This window comes from Callorhinus ursinus, unplaced genomic scaffold, assembly GCF_003265705.2.
Source record: "Callorhinus ursinus isolate GAN/ISIS: 27379988/994484 unplaced genomic scaffold, GSC_fseal_2.0 scaffold25, whole genome shotgun sequence".
Taxonomy (NCBI): Eukaryota; Metazoa; Chordata; class Mammalia; order Carnivora; family Otariidae; genus Callorhinus; species Callorhinus ursinus.
The window spans coordinates 15,006,082-15,023,940 of NW_027397087.1; the positions used below are offsets into that span (position 1 = coordinate 15,006,082).

The 17,859-nt window shown below is 40.4% G+C and overlaps 1 protein-coding gene across 3 annotated transcripts in view; it reads right to left on the bottom strand.

Moving 5' to 3' along the window:
- FBN1 (fibrillin 1) overlaps positions 1 to 17,859 on the bottom strand; it is a 224,411-nt gene that overhangs the window by 177,758 nt on the left and 28,794 nt on the right. For all 3 annotated transcript variants that reach the window (XM_073876962.1, XM_025884184.2, XM_073876964.1), the window contains exons 4-6: positions 16,808 to 16,906; positions 7,441 to 7,536; positions 3,943 to 4,038 (exon numbers count right to left, since the gene is read on the bottom strand). In XM_073876962.1, coding sequence (XP_073733063.1) covers positions 3,943 to 4,038; positions 7,441 to 7,536; positions 16,808 to 16,906 — 291 coding nt within the window. The remainder of the gene's footprint in view (positions 1 to 3,942; positions 4,039 to 7,440; positions 7,537 to 16,807; positions 16,907 to 17,859) is intronic.

A 17,859-nucleotide genomic window follows, 5' to 3' on the forward strand; every position in this document is an offset into this window, starting at 1 on the left:
GTACCACTGAGGGTTGGCAAGAGAAGTTTTACCAAGTTGCTCAAAGCCCCCACAGAGAGAAGGCAAAATGAAGGGGAGTGGGGGGCAGAGACTATCCAAAAATCAGTAAGTGTAAATTTACACTCTATGTAAATATAGTAGGAGGTGTCAGATTAAGTGCCCACAGGGCTAAGCAGCAAACTAAATGGAAGCAAACTAAAAATGGATGAAGTGAGCAGGATGCATCACAATAGGGAGTGGTAAAGCCTGTAACAAACCGGAAAATGTAACTAAAGGTATTCACATTCAGTTTTTAAAAAGTAAACACTGCAGGCCAAGCAAATCATAGGTCTCTACTTTTCCTCCATTTAGTATAGAGAGCCAGGCAACAGTATCACTGCCACCTGCCTGATGAAGCTAACAAGCCAAGATACTCTTTAAAAACATTTATTTTACTGGCTGAAAGCTACAAGTGAGACAAATTTGCTTCATCTTCTGGTTGCATTTGTTGAATGAATGTTCTAATTTGCAACTCAAACATGGATCAACTGCTTGTCTCCATCACAAATCCAAACACTATGTTCATGGATTATCAAGATTCACTTATGGGCTCAAAGTGATCCAATTCCTGCCAGCGTCACCCCCAAAGGGTATTCCATTCTTGCACTGGCTCTCTGAGGTAGTTACAGATGTACAGAAGTTCCAATATCTGCCGGGGACAAAGCTGCTTATCCTGAGAAGTACTTGTAACTGACATTTGAAATGGTCCTTTCCATGTATATTACATCATGATAGGAAGCTGTTTATTTGCTTATTGCCACCTGGTTTTAGTCAAAATATACCTTCCTTTCTGCATCCTTTCCAACTGAAAAAATGACAGTCTTGTGGCCCTAAAAGATCATACTTGTAAAAATGGGGCCAAATTTACAATTAGCCATCAACGCTGTAAACTCTGCTTAAAATGAAACCAGTGAGGGCGCCTGGGTGGCTCAGTCGTTAAGCGTCTGCCTTCGGCTCAGGTCATGATCCCAGGGTCCTGGGATCGAGCCCCGCATCGGGCTCCCTGCTCCGCGGGAAGCCTGCTTCTCCCTCTCCCACTCCCCCTGCTTGTGTTTCTGCTCTCGCTGGGTCTCTCTCTGTCAAATAAATAAAATCTTTTAAAAAAAATAAAAATAAAAAATAAAATGAAACCAGTGAAAAGTATCCAAGACTATCCACAAGTAGGTAAGCAGCAATTCTAGGAGACACTTGTTCATATCTGATAATCATATCTCCAGATTTTCGGGTGCTTTAAAATAAGTGCAGTTCAACATTTATTGGCCATGTACTATGCATTAGGCATTGAGCTTGGTGTGGGAATTAAAAAGCTGATGAAACCATAGTTGCTGCTGATGAGCTTATACCCTAAGTCGGGGAGAGAGGCATGGGAACCTGCTGTTTCAATATAATGTCGTAAGTGCTATCAAAACAGGCGCGGAGAGTGTGCTAAGGGAGAATGCAGAAGGAGGACTTGGCTCAGCCTCCTGGAAGGGAGAAAGGAAATTAGTAAAGACTTCCTAAAAGTTATTTTTAAAAATAAAAAGCCATTTTCCAATTAAAACATAATGCAACTAGCCTAGGTAGTTAAACAACTTAATAAACCTGCCTAGGTAATAAACAACTTAATCAGTATACTAACCCACCATCAGAAGTCACACTGAACACTTCCCTGTGCTTCAGGATGGATTTGTCCTGACTCAGTCCTACATTTTTATTGATCATTCTTGAAATCATGAGCATGCATTTGAGTAAAGGGATATAGTTCTTTAAAGCAGTAAGCAGATGACTTCCATAGGAGTAGGAAACAGTGAAGGCTCTCTAAGTGGAAATACAGTTCTGGAATCAAAAAGACTCCCCTTCTCCCGTGTAGTGAGGGAAATTGCATTTATGTTTCCCTTTTCCCATTGAATGTCTGGGACAGTATTCATGGGAAGAACAGGCAAAGGGTAACAATGAAAAAGAGACTGCTTCCTCCCCAACCTCCACTGCTGCACATGCCTGAAAATCTGCCATTTAGGGATTAATTTTATTTGGGGATAATCACCACTGTGAAGATCTATGGGACCAAAATATATTACACCTAATACAAATTTCAGGACAGCGTTATCATGAAAGGGAGCAGTTAAAGGTACTCCAAACGTAGAGGAATCCCTGAATAATATGCCAGTTTTGATTCAAAGTTTAGTAACTCAATGCATTCACTTCATTCCTTAATCTCAGTCAAAGGTGAAGTCTTTGAAGAAATAACTGTGGAATGGTTAAATATTATGCCCCTTTTATTTTAGACTGTGTTATCATCAATGCCTGAACTATGGGCATCAATATTCTTTACAGTAAATCATTAACCACTCTCTTAGAGGTAAAATGCCCTATAACTTCCTCCTATGTGTGATTTTTTCTAAAATAAATTAAACCCAGGATTATCTGAGGAATTATTTTCACACACCACTGTCCAAGTTACACACTAACAATTTTAATCTCAACAATTTAAATCCCACATCATCTCACTGAGTAATGATAAGGCCACAGAATGATACTACCTAATCGAAAGAGGTATCTTTATTATTTTGAATACCATTAGAGATATATTATCTCCAAATCAATAAAAATACTTTAGGTTAGAAAGAGAAACACTTTTAAAGGGGAACTCCAAAACGATGCTGATGAAGGTAGAGCCCATGATGCATTACTCATCCATACCATTCAGTGGTACTGAATTAAGATACAATATAATATATCCAGTAATAATAGTAATTGGTCTAGTAACTCTAGGCCCTTGTTACAATTACTATTGACCTAGTTACAACCTACTAAAACAGGTATTATTGCTTTATCAGCAAAAAACTGAATTTAGATGAACTTGTAAAAACAGAAGCAGAAAATAATTTCTCCCATACCGATCTTTGCTCTTAACATAACATATATTCAACATCTGCTACTTGAATCTTAGCTTTCCATCTCAGAATAGAAAAATGTCTTCACACAACTTTGGATAGAAAGTGATGATTGTAGTTTAAAAGGTTCATGAGTATTTTTAATCAGTGTTTTCATGACTATTTGTGCAGTTTTTTATGAAATAAACCTCCCACACTTTCACCATAAACTACGAACGATGAGACCCGGCTATGAATGTAGAGACAAGGCAATCAATAAAGCCAAAGTTCAGGGGGTTGGAGGAAAAACTCAACAATATTACACACCTAAATACATCTCAATATCACATTTGCATTTACAGGTAGGCAAATCAGGTAGGACATTTCCTTTAATTAGGAGCAGCAGTGAGCATCAGACTTAAACACAGAAAAACCACATTCCGACGAAAGCATATTATTAGGTGTGTGAACTTCGGCAGATCCCTTGCCCTCTTCGAGCCTTCGTCTTTCCTTATGGCAGAGTGAGACGTATCAGAAGGCTACACTGAGTATTGGATAAACCACACACGTGAAAGCCTAGTTCCTCCACAATCGACATTTCTAGTGAATTCTGGAGGCTACGCTTGTATGCCACTAGAGCCCCCGGTGGGTTCTCACAGATCTTTAAGAGTGTTTTTCTTTCACTCTAAATTTTTTCCTTTCCATACAGATGTTTCGTTTGGAGCCACTTCTCTAATTTACTAGGACAACAATGAGCTCAATCCTTACCCTTACGGAAAATCCTTCCCTTTTTATCTTGATGCCTGCCAACTGGTGCTTAGGCACGGGCTCACTAGTGAGTCCTGCAGTCCACTGGCAAGAATTATGGAATGACATGCATAGACTTGGGGTCACTGTCTTGTCATCACAGGAAGCTTCCCAGTGACAAATCAGAAACCCCCGTGAAGCTCAGCAAAATTCATGCAGGAGCTGTATAAACCCAATGCATGCTTAATCAGGAATAGCTTTAGCCATTAGAACATATTTATACTCATTCATTTTTAAAAATTACCTCTTTCACACTGGGGTCCAGTAAAGCCGTAAGTGCAGGCACATCGATTCGGGGCCACACACCTGCCTCCGTTGAGGCATCCACTCTCACAGACAGCTGGAAGGGAAGGAGGGAGAAGCTGAGAGCCTTCACCGGAAATTAGATGCGAACAGAGTAACACTTACCATCCCCAGAGGCACAAGAATAAAAAATCTAAACAATCACCCTGGTATTCATTTTCAGTAGTTATGCTCCAGTTCCAGCTCTGCATATGTTCCTCAATCAACTCAGGTTAAACTGCCTGGAACAAGTGAGTTTACATCTAGGTTGATGCTGACAGTTTCATTCTGGGGAATATGTGAGCAGTGTTTTCAGTTCTGTATCTTAAATGGTGGTTTATAAGAGATGTCACTGGATGAGAACTGCATTTTAGCAAGCTGACTTGTTTGCTTATGATTTGAGGGCTCCCATGAGGGAAAACATTGGCCTCTGTCACCGGTACAGAAATACGGCATGTTAAATCACACAATTGACTACAAACAATAAAACATTAATTCTGACCATATTTATGGACTGTAAGGAAGACCCAAGCGACTGTTGTAACAGAATCTATTGGTGAGATAAGTCCAGTGATGCTTGAGGGAGGGACATTCTACTTGCCAGAAAAGGCATTAAAGTAAGAACTGAGAGCTCAGGCCCTGAACAACTCTTCTCTGTACAATTTCCTGCAATTCTTTCCTGCGATGGCCTCTTTCTAGGCATCTTTATCCACAGGTGGTGGGCTCTTCTGAGCCAAATTTGCCACCCCCTCTTCAAAGCCCAGCTCCTATCTCATTCCCTAATACCTCCTCCTTTTGAGTTAATTCCTCCTTCCTATATTTCCTGCACACTTTATCTGTATCCCTGTGGCAGTCATGAAGTTGAGCCACTCAGATCTGTCTCCAAGAAAACCTACTGTAAGGAGCTTAGCTGGCTGACAGCCCCCAGCCACCACACCTTCAGATCTGCTTCATGTTCACGCCAAGGACAGATCTCCTGGCTGGTACCACCCAATGACTAAGCTTAGTGGGGTACCAGAGACTGGGCACTTCTGCCCATCATGGAACTCTCGCAACGGGAAATCTTTGCTCTGGGCTCGCCATCAGCCTGGCCAAGGCTTTCTTAGAGCTGGATTCTAGTCTGAGGCACCTTCTACACAATCTACCCAATCCCCCTCTCCTTGCACAGGGGCAAAGACCAGCATCGAGGTCTGAAGGCCCTCCCCTCCTACTCCTGCCTTCTCACCCCTTTCTTCTTTACAGGCCTTTTCCACAATAAATCTCTTGTATATCCAATTCTGTCTTGGCATCTGCTTGGGATCAGAGGACTTGAACTGACACAACCCCTTATAAGCCAAAACTATGGCACCAGCCCATTTCTCATCATAAAATGAGAGAGGTTTGCATACATTAATTGTTCCGATTTGCCTCTTAATGTACAGTCAGGGGAGAAGGAAAAAATTTTAGGCAGAAAAGAAATTTTGAGATGGTCTAAGCCAACCATCCTATTGTATAGATTAGGAACGTGAGGTCTAGGAAAGTTTTTCTGACTCTGAAAGCGTTAACCAAATGCCTGTTGTGTGGTAGATTTGGCGCTAAACTCCCTCAAGGAGTACCAAAGGGAGCAGAAAATGCCCAGCAGCTCCTCATGATTCCCTTTCCAAAAATGCCTTTGACTCCACCCCCCTCCCACCAGCTCAATAGCCACAGCCTTGGTACTAGTTTTCCTGCTTCCTGTTCCTCCCCACTGCAGTTCCACCCTACACTGTGGCCACCACGATCTTCCTCATCGTAAACCACTGTAAGCGAAGCGTCTGAGGCCAGCATTTCATAGCAGTAAATGCACGGGCCATGAAGTCAGACTGGTTGGGTTCAAAGCCTAACTCTGCCAATCCCTCCCCATATAACTTCAGACAAGACTGATGTCCCTGTGCCCCATTCTCCTCATCTGTCAGAGATAAAAGACGTCTCTAATTCAGGAGGCTGCAGTGTTATTCAATGAGTTAATGCATGTGAAGAGGTGGAAAATGTGCCCAGCAGATGGTAAATGTAGAGTAAATGATTCAGCCAGGGAACGGTTGTTGTGGGTTGGTTGGTACTGGTTGGTTGTTGTGTCTCACTCCTCTTCCCTGGCTCCACTGTGGATGCCAACACGGTATGCGTAAAGGCACTCAAAACCTGGGCCCGCGACTTTCATTTTGACCTTATCTGCCTTCCCATCACCTCCCTCAGCAACACGTGCTATGTCTGACATCTCATCCCCTGCCATGACCCTGTGCTTTGGCCCATGCTCTGCCAGTGGCATGAGAGGCCCATCCCCCATCATTTGACAAGTGAACCCCACCCCATCCTTCAAGAACCAGCTCAAGGGTCGCCCACATTGGGGAAGCTGTCCTGTGTCTCCTCTCCCCACACTGCTGTTGTGGGCTACCCAAAACTCAGTCGTTATTCTTACCACACGTGCAGTGCATGGACAGTCACGGGGGCATTATATAAATTTTGGTTCATTTATAGTAACAATATTCATTGTGGCAAATATATATACAATGGCAAAGACTGGAAACAATAGGAATAAATGCTCATCATTAAAGATTCATTAAATAAATAATAAAGCATCTGTATAATGGAGTATTCTGCAACCCTTAAAACATATTTTAAAATGTTTAATAACATGGAACATACTTCTAATAAAATATTAAGTAAAAAAGGAGTATGAAAAATCATGTATACAGTAAGATCTCATGTGCCAAATATGCATTAAAAGACTAGAAGGTAATATCTGGAATGACAGGATTATGGAGAATTTTATTATTTTCTCTTTTTGAAATTTTCCAAATTTTCTGCAGGGTGTATATATTCCTCTTAGTGTAATAAAAAAGTAAGCTTTCTTGGAGGAATTTTCATCCTCTGCAGGGGCTGACTGAGAGTAGACACATAATAAACAGTGTTCGTGAATGAACCAGCAAACCGAACACCATGTGGTAAGTATTACAGTAGCAGAATCTAGGTTGGGAAACTGGAGAGATGCAGATACCATTAGTCAAGAAAAAGAACATGTTTGGGGAGAAAGACGAGGTTGAGTTTTGAAATACTTCAAGATGCTTCTTAAAAAGCCAGGTGGACATATTCAGCAATCAAATGGAAGGTATACATCTGGAACAAACAAGAATTCTACACCTTGGGTGCTGATCATACATGAAGGGGATGAGGTAAGCAGGGGTGCTGAAGATAAATGAGAAGAAAATGAGTCCAACCAGCACTCCCAAGCCAAGGTTCCAATCAGAAATCTGGTGCAAATTGCATTAGGTGGGTGATCTGGTCATCTGTAAGACTCACCAGACATCTATAAAAATGCCACCTCCCAGATAACCAAAGAGAATCCATCAGCACTGAGCTCTATATTCTTTTTGTCTCCATAGCTGTCTACACATTTGTCTACATAGTTTAGCAGGTAGGATACCTATGAGTATGGTTTACTTACGTTGTCCACAGTGAGTGCCTATGTATCCTTTCTGGCACAGACAGTGATCATCACTACAGCTACCTCCATTCATACAGCGAATGTTACAGTGTTGGACTTGAAAAGGAAAAAAAAAAAAAAGAAGAAGAATGATATACTTTTGCAGTTTAAGTAGGTAGATTGCAACACTTCACAGGAATTGATCTGTAGGATCTGGAGAGAAAATAAAATGGTTTATCAAGATTCACATATTTGTGCAGAAATAACCTAACTGACAACACTAACCGTGTTATTTTTAGTGAGTATAAAATCAATTACAATGCAATTGTTTCTTTGATATTTACTGTAATGGTGCTAAATGACTTCCCTAATTCAGCAGGACTTCCCACTCAATGTCATTTCTGTAATTTATAACCACAAGAAAATAGTGCCTTGAGCAACCATATGAGACAAGATTACAGTGGCAATAATTCTCCTGTTACAAGATTTAGAGTCCCACCGTAGGTGACCAGGGAAACGGTCTGAGTGAGAAATTCCAAGGAATTTTGTTAAAAGAAACTTGGGAGGCAGCAAAAAGAAGAAAAAACTACCTACAAGAGCACTTAATAACAAGGCTGCCTGATAATGGAGGCGGCTGGCCTTGCTTGGCTCAGAAAGAGCTGCTTGTTTACACTGTAACCTTAAACTAGATAAGACCCGCAGTGTTTGAAATCCATTCTTTGTTATACTGTCACCTGCGGAAGTGTGACTTTGGGGCTCAGGGCAGAAGGACCATGGGGGGGCAGGCAGCCTTGGATGTGAGACGAGACACTAGAAGAAACCGGAGCGATAGAGGTGTGTGAGGGAGAACAAGAGCATGACGTGCGCTCTCCTTTCTCTAGAGTGAAGGCTGTCGCTAATTCAGTAACTTAGAATGCTAAAACACTTTCAGAATCCCAGGCTGTCCCTTTGTCCTCTGGAAACAATAACTACCCTACTTGGAGAAGACTAGAGGCCTAACTGAATTTGTCATTAATCCCTGTTGACACAACCCTACACAAGGAGACCAGGATTGGGCACTGGGCGTGGCCTACTCCAACCTGCGTCCTCCAAGCTGTGAGAGAAAATTCCTACAGAAAAAGACTCCACAATTTTACAGAGGGAGAAGAGAACCCCACCTTCTGTGCAAGAGCAGCAATCAGCTGCTCAGCCTTGCTCTTAGGTTCAGTCTTCCTGGAGCATAGGGGCCAAATCTGCTACGAGTAGAGAGAAGATGCCTCGCAGCCCCCACCTTCATTGGTAGCCCCTGGTTAGGATTCTCAGTGCCCTATCAAGAGTGGCCACGGACTTGAGGAGAAAGGGCCATTTTCATAAGGAGCTACACAAATCTCAGCATGACAGTGGGGAAGAGATGTCAGAACTGAATACTTCCTATGCTCTCATAGAGGACCAAAGAGTTAATTGAGTCAAGCTGAAAGTGATACACTTTCTCAAGAACACGTCACACACTTACTGAAGCACCACCAGAGGCTCCCTATCTCTAGTGTGCTAAGAACTTCCTCCCTCTCTCAGCATGGCCAAGGGCCTTTCAGGGCTCCCTGCATACTTCTGGTATGTCCTATGGCTCAGTCCCCAATCTACTTTTCATTCATTCACTCACTCAACAAATCTTTCTGCCTGCCTACTGCATGCCATGCAAAATGCCAAACACATTGTTCTAGTCTCTCGGTGGAATCTCCTCTTTAATCTCTTTGTCCCTTACCCTTAATCCCCAACATACAATGCATACAGCTGTTACCAAATACCGAAACCATACCTATCTCTAAGATCCACTGCAAACGTGGGCGCCTGGGTGGCTCAGATGGTTAAGCATCCGCCTTCGGCTCAGGTCATGATCCCAGGCTCCTGGGATTGAGTCCCGCATCGGGCTCCCTGCTCAGCGGGGCGTCTGCTTCTGCCTCTCCCCCTGCTTGTTCTCTCTCTGTCTCTCTCGCAAATGAATAAATAAAATCTTAAAAAAAAAAAAAGACCCACTGCAAATGTATCTTCTTTTCTTTGATCTTTTCTGATTTCTGTTCTCTCTTCCTTCTCCCACTAGATATGAGCCCTCTTTTCCCTGAGTCCAGAGTATTTTATTCTCATTTGAAAGGTATATTATATAACCTAACCTATTTTTTTTTTAGTTATTTCTCCTATCCCCAACCCATTTGTCCGAAAGCTTCTTTAGAGTGGAAAGTATCATGGTTATTAATTACACGCCCTAAGTGCCTAGAGTAATACCTTGCCTACTTGTAGGTGTGGTATAAAACTTTACTAAGGTAATTTCCATTTATTTAACTCATACCACCAGATAATGACATCTAAAGCTATCCTCAAAAACTAAGACTGAGAAATTGCTCATTATGCCCTAAGCCATTATACAGCACTAACTAGGTTGCTATTAAAAATATTTTATCTTCATTTCCCCATGTATAAAAGCAGGAATAAATCCTTTGTTGGAGCATTGTTACAGAAGTCAAGCAACCCAGGAAACTGGTTAAAACAGTTATTTTAGGCTCCTCTGACTCTATCAAAATGTCTCAGCCAAAATGCTTTTGAATTATAATAACTATCTACAAATATACAAAGGGAATGATTTGGTGAAAATTTGGATAATATTCTAAGTAGGTCAGGAAAAGGTGTATAGTTGCTTTAAAATTTGAAGTTAAACTTAGCTTCATCCTATCTTAGAAAAACAGTGAGGATTGGGAAAAGCACAGGAAATGATGTCATGTGTCAAGCAGCATAGGAACTCAACCCACAAACTGATTTCAATTAAAGTGGTTCATGCCAAGAGCTAATTTCCATTCCCACATGAGCAACAAAGCCATTTAGCTACTTTGAGATAAAAAGCTAACAGTAGTTCAAATAGTGACTTTACATTATTTGTTCAAATTGAAAAACAGAATGATTTCTTTCAGGAAAAATGATAAGTGCACATTTAAGTGCAATATAATAAAAATCTTTCTGATATACTTTTATATTTTTTCTATCCTGCCTTTCAGGTAAACCTTTTCCAGGTCTAAAATATTTCCAGAAAATATTTTGTCTCCCTTAAAAAATAAGACCCTTGGTCAGACTTCTGAAACGGTAAGGCATAGTTAGTCCAGTGGTCCCAATAATCCAATGAACTATGAATCTTGGGCTGGGGGATCACCCTTAACAAGAGATAATTGGATCTTAACCGTCTGCTTTGCCACAAATACGTTTGCCAAAGTAACTTCGCATTCTTTGTGAGTCTTAGATGTTCAGGGGAGAAACATATTTCTTTAGAACAATCACTCAGGATTTTTGTGGGAAAATAAAGGAACTAGACGTGCAGCTTCACTACAGCAGGAACAATTTAGAGAGTATACATACATAAATTGGTTTTATTTTTTTATCGAGTCCTGCCATTGATGCATATTCTAAATTTACACTGATTTCAACAAGCATCCCAGATGTCCAACAATGACAAGACCAAGTTCTATATCTCTAGAAAAAGCCAAAGCTCCACTTAAATCCATAATGATGCTGTAAATTTGTTACATGCTCTAAATACTTCAAGTCAGAATATATTCCTAAACTCAATCTGTGTTAAGATTTTACCAAAAACTGACAATACCAGGGGAGTTCAAGCGTCAGTGTCTAAGCTGCTACATGCAGATAACTCTGAGAGCCCTAGGACCCAATGAGGACTTCCCATTGAAAATGAGCAGACAGGGTGCCTGGGTGGCTCAGTTGGTTAAGCGACTGCCTTCGGCTCAGGTCATGATCCTGGAGTCCCTGGATCGAGTCCCGCATCGGGCTCCCTGCTCGGCAGGGAGTCTGCTTCTCCCTCTGACCCTCCCCCCTCTTGTGTGCTCTCTCTCTCTCATTCTTTGTCTCAAATAAATAAATAAAATCTTTAAAAAAAAAAAAAAGAAAATGAGCAGACAGGCTCAAAGGGTTTCAACATTCTAGAACTAGCAGAAAATGTTGCCATTTACCTGTATCTATATAAACTCCTAAATAAATGTTATTTTTTTTCCAGATTCAGTCAATCATTCTGGTCGTTTGATAAATACTTACTGAATGCCTTTCCTTTGCCAGGCACCAGGAAGAGAAGAAGAAACTCCCTTTAGGTGATAGCCCAGTACAAATTAGTTCATAAAATGACCCACCAGAAGAGAACAATTTGAGCATGCTATGGGAATGAAAGATGCAGGGCTAAGGTAACCATTTTCTTTGGGATGCATGAGGTTGGGAATGATTCTACAGACCTGCCATTGATTTGGCAAGCACAAGGGGCAGAAAGAACATTAAGAGCAATTTGCAAATAAGCATCTATATGGCAAGCACGCAATTTTAATTTAGGCTAGGAAAAGCACAGACAGGCAAACTAGAGAGCGAGACTAACTCCTGGACTTTACACCTGAGACAGGTCCACAGGGGCAGCCAGAGTCACTGCAGGACAAAAATAATTTTCATTCAGAGAGATAACAGCAATGACATTTTTCCCTAAGTGCATAAATGTCCTGTGGTGCCTAAAGACGCACAACTCAGAAGAGCAACTTCACTAAAGTACCCAAAACAAAAGCAAAAAACAAAACCCTAGCATAGCTGGAAAAAGTTCAGAGAAAGACAGGTTAAACGATAGCAGTGATAAAGGAAGTCACTTTCACAGAGAACAGATTAGAAAGCAAAGGACTCAACTATTTCTAAAGCCTGAGCAGGTTCCACTCCTCTCCTCCCTGTTCATATAAATTCCACACTTCCTGAAAAACCTTTCCAAGAGTCACTTATTCTAGATTAGCGATAGCACCACCTTCCTATCCTGAGTGTCCTCACACCTTCAGCATGCGGTTGTTCCAAAACTTGCTCAGACACTGCTCAGCAGTGTGTGAACACTGCTCTAGAATTGTTCCCCTGGCCTTCTTCTATCCTTAGAGTTTAGATTTGTGTTGGGAATACAAGCACCTCCCAAATCTCACTGAACTGAAGTAAACTAAAAATGACAAAAATTTGTCCAAAGTGTAAGGGATTCCACATAAGGAAGATGTTAATACTCCCCAAACTGACTTACAGGCTTACTTACTGTAGTTCCTATCAAAATCCTAGAAATATTTTTTGGTAGATGTAGACAAGATAATCTAAAGTGTATATGGACAGGCAAAGGAACTGGAATAGCTAAAATGATTTTGAAAAAGAAGAGTAAGGTGAAAGCAATTAGTCTACTCAATTTGTAAGACTTTTTATATAGCAGCAGTAATCAAGACTGTATCGTATTGGAGAAGAAATAGACATGTGGATCAACAGAATGAAATGAAGACCCAGAAACAGACCTCTACAAATATGATTTTTGACAAAGGTGCAAAAGTAATTCAATGGGTGAAGGATAGTCTTTTCAAGAAGAGATGATGCTGGACATCTATAAGTATTGAAGGAAAGTAGACCTCAACCTCATACCCCATAAAAAAAAGTGTCTCAACAATAAATCACAGATGTAAATGCAGAATGTAAAACTATATAACTTTTTTTAAAAATTGGAGAAAATCTTCAGGATCTAGGGGTAGGGAAAGAGCTCTTAGAGTTGATACTAAAAGCATGATCCATTAAAGGAAAAATTGAAAAGGGGGATTTTCATCAAATTTTAAAATATTTGCTCTGTAAAAAACTAAGAACATGAAAGAGCAAGTTATAGAGTGGGAGAAAATGTTTGCATCTCACGTATCTGACAAAGGGCTAGGAGCTGGAATATACAAAGAACTCTCAAAATAGCAAACAATCCAATTAGAATCTGGGCAAAAGACATAAAGAGACATTTCACTAAAGAAGATACACAGGTAGCAAAATAAGCACAGGCAAAGATGTTCAACATCATAAATCAGGCCAAAAAGACAAATTAAAATCACAGTGAGAAATAACTACAGACCTATCAGAATAGCTAAAATTAAAAATAGTGAAAACACCAAAACCTGGTAAGGATGCTGAGAAACTGGGTCATTCATTCATTGCTAGTGAGAATATAAAAGGGTATAGCCACTCCAAAAACAGCCTGGCAGTTTCTTAAAAAACTAAACATGCAACTACCATACCACCCAGCAATTCCATTCCTAGGCATTTATCTCAAAGAAATGAAGACTTATGCTCATATAAAACCCTGGAATGTGGGGCGCCTGGGTGGCTCAGTTGGTCAAGCATCCAACTCTTGGTTTCAGCTCAGGTCATGATCCCAGGGTCCTGGGATTGAGCCCCACATCGGGCTCCATGCTCAGCACGGAGTCTGCTTGAGATTCTCTCCCTCTCCCTCTGTCCCCTCCCTTGCTCATGCACTCTCTCTGTATAAAATAAATATATAAAATATTTTTTTAAAAACCCCCCAAACCTGTACATGAATGCTCAGAGCACAACAAAACTGGAGAAAACCTGAATGTCCTTCAACTGGTGAAGGGCTAAACAAACTGTGGTACATCCAGAGCAGGTAATACTACTCAGCAATAAAATGGAACAAAGAGTTGATACATGCAATGACTTGCGTGAATCTCCAGAGAATCATGCTGAGTGAAAGAAGTCAATCCCAAAAGGTTCCCTATCATGTGATTCCATTTATGTAACATTCTTGAAATGACAAAACTGGAGAAATGGAGAAAAGATTAGTGGTTGCCAGGATTAAGGAGAGCATAGGGATAGGAGGAAAATGGCTATAAAAGGGCAACATGAGGCATCCTTGCAGTGACAGACCTCTTTCGTGTCTTGACTGTATCAGTGTCAATATCCTGATGGTGATATCGTGCTATAGTTTCACAGGATGTTAACATGGGAAAACTGGGTGAAGGGTACCCAGGATCTCTCTGTATTATTTCTTACAACTGAATATGAATCTATAATTATCTCAAAAAAGAAGCTGAGTTTTAAAAATCCTTTTAAAAAGCATAAAGAATAAAACAGGATGAGTATGAAATTGATCTACAAGTTCTTAAATATAAAACTCAGGGAACAACTTTTATAATAATACATGTTATTAAAGAAGACAATACTCTGCTTTATATTACATGTATACATATAAAGAAGAGTTTGAGTAAATTCATCAATCAGTCTACCATGACCTAATTAGAATTAGGATTGCTCAGGGTCCACTGTCAGCCTCAGAGATGGACGGAGTTAAGAACGGTCCAAATAGAATTGAAATTAAAGTCCAGAAAACCTGGGGCGCCTGCGTGGCTCACTCGGTTAAATATCCCACTCTTGATTTTGGCTCAGGTCATGATCTCAGGGTGGTAAGATCGAGCCCCGTGTTGAGCACCACGTGGAAGACTCCACGCTTAATATTCTCTCTCTCCCTTTCCCTCTGCCCCTCCTCCCTGATCTCTCTCTCTCTAAAAAAAAAAAAAAAAAAAAAAAAGAGAGAGAGAGAGAGAGAGAGAGAGAAAAGAAAAGAAAAAGTCCAGAAAACCCATTTTCTGACTCTGGATAGCCAATCTTTTTTGCCCTGGTGCCCCTATGAGCAGTGGCAAGAGTTCCAATAGGTTAAGAGAAGCCCTGTCTTCCTAGTGCCCAGAGGAATTGCTGGCTGGCAGTTTGGACCCTTCTGGAAATGCAATCTCCCCCTCAGGCCACGAAGAGATCATTTCTTATTCTCAGAATCCCAGGACACTCAAAAGTAAAAAACAGCCTGAAAGAACAACCCTCCTTTCATTTTTCTCATTTTCAAATGAGGAAAGTAAGACCTCAGAGGCCCCACAACTTTCCCAGGCCTCCTTGATCCCTATCACATGGCACGTATAAGATTTCTCATACAAAGTATTGGTGAAGTCTAAACTTGTCCCCTTTTGGTAGAACTACAGGTAGTAAATGCAAGTAATTTGCTGTGTTGAGTTATCCTTCTACTAGCAGGAAAGTTAGCAAAGTGATCTCTCCATATTTATTGCCAACTACACCGTGGCCAGGAAGTTCTATAGGATAGCACAGCTATTCCCTAGAACAATACTTCAAAAGGTCAGAAATGAATTCTGATTATTGCAGCTACCCTGAATTTAAAATATTCTGCCACCTTCAATTCTGCAAGATGTTTAGATAATATTAATTCAGGTTGAGTCCAAGCCAATGATTTTAAAGGCTCCAAGTGCCTCAAAGATCCTGATGAAACCAAATTGTCCTCATAGCACCCTTATCCACTAGCTACTCAGGTCCAATGTCCAGGTACCATAGGTGGACCCAAACCTCTTCAGAGAGCATCACCTGTAAGTCTTGGACGTCAGTCTCTAACCTAAATCTGGCCCACAGCACCCACCACTATACTGCCATCTCAAGGCTAGCTTGAAATCTATGAGGCCCAACTTGTTAACAGCCTATCTTTACGTCTCGTGATTTTTACTTGACAGAGAAATCAGCAGCAGTTCTCACTATCATATGGAAGACCTTCCCAGCTGGATACCTAGTTTTATCATACCCTTAACAGGTAATCAACCTCGACCACACTGAAGTTTCTACCTGCAACAGACTAAGTAAAAGAGAAGGCATTTATTCCGCAATACTTTTCTTGAAAACCTTGTCAGAAATGGAACACACTGCAAGGGGAACTCATTTTCTCACTGGAAATGGGAAATGGAAAAGGAACCTAAGTTTTTCGCTTTGGTAATGGTCAAGGTGTTGAGGCATGAATTTCAACTTTTTTAACGACCTATAATGACTCACCTTCTTCCCAACCCCTGCATTTCCCCTAATTCATTGCTGAGGATGCCACATTTAAAGAATAACCACCCCCTCCAAAAAAAAGTATTAAAAAAAACAATAGAACAAGCAAGCAAAGGCTCTAGAGAATGAACTGTGGGTATTTATTTGGCATCACAGAATGAAGTGGTAAAATTGTGAAAGGGAAAATAGGTTTGTGCTTCAGGAAAAATCATCTCCAAACTGCGATAATGACTTCTCACATTTTCTTCTTGCAAAGGCAGGGGTCTTCAGTTTTTAAAAAGTGTTTAATCAGACTCATATTTCAGTACCACAAGGAAAAATGCCTAGTTTTCTTGAGCCAAAAATGTTCATTAAACAATCATTCCACTGAGCATCTTTTATGGCATTTACATTGGAGATACAAAGATAAATAAGGCAATACCTACAAAGGAGGTCATAATCTTTATATTATTCATAGTAACTATGTCCTGTAGGTAATTTCCTTCTAAAGAGTGAAGAAGGAAAATGGGAGGCCAGATTGAGGAAAGCCATTCCAAGATTTTTGGGCAGAACAGAGAAGGCAGATGTTCTAGTGAAACCAAAAAAAAAAAAAAAAATATATATATATATATATATATATATATTGCAGGCAAGAGAAAAGCCAAAAGCAAATTTAGGAGAAAATAGGGCATAACCACATAAAATAATATTATATATAATAACATGTTATACTCACTGGATCTGGAGCCACAGGAAGGAGATATCTGACCAGATGGGCAAGTGCACATATTTGGCCTAGAACAAAATCCATCCCCACAGGAATGCCGGCAAATGGCTGTGAATAAAACCAGAGATCTGTTAGTACATGACTTCAGAGCATGGTGCTTTACAGGAACCCAACCCTCAAATGAGGAAATCTGGACTCTCAGCTTCCTCGTGAATTTTGCCATCATGACTTACGTGACTAAATAAGCTCTGGATGCAAAATGCAGTAACTCCCTTACTCCCATCAGGGTTCTCAACCTCTCTCTGCTCATTCCACACAGCACCCAATCTATCAAAAGCCCAGAACACCCTATTTAGAGAAAACAACACAAACAAAAGTCCTGCATTTAAACATATTTAATGCCTACGAGCATTTTCTTTTTATATTAACTTTAACATTTAATGGTATAAAAATTGCAGCAGGATTCTTGGGAGCTTATTTTATTATAAGCTACTATTTAATAATTTTTATAAAAATCCTGAGCCCTGCTAAGACTAATTCTCTACATCAGATCCTGCCCACCGGGAACATATAATCTACAGAGCAGCTATTATCCTACATTTAAGTCCCATTCTCGATGACATCAACAGTCTGAGAGAAGAAGTTTGGAACCCATTACAATAGCACTGATTCTATAGTCAAGAAGCTGTTCATCCTTTAGAGAAATATTAACACTTTCATGTCACTGAGAGACTAATATACTGGTACCAAATGCTCTGCTGGTGGCCAGAATAACAACTTTAAATGGCAAATGATTTATATATATTAGCAGGTCACTACTTTTTATACTCAAAGGCAGGATCCCTTCCTCAAATGCAAGCAGCAAATGAGATGTGCAAGGCTAAAAATAATACACTTGATAGTGCATTCAAACATCTGAAAAAGCTTAGGATAGAGATTGAAAACTATTAAGAAATAAACTGTCAAAGGATCCTATAAACAACTATTTAAATACCTGAAGACAGCATTTCTCCGAGATTCTATAGAACACCAGGGAGAGAGTTCTGTTGTCAAGTTCATTT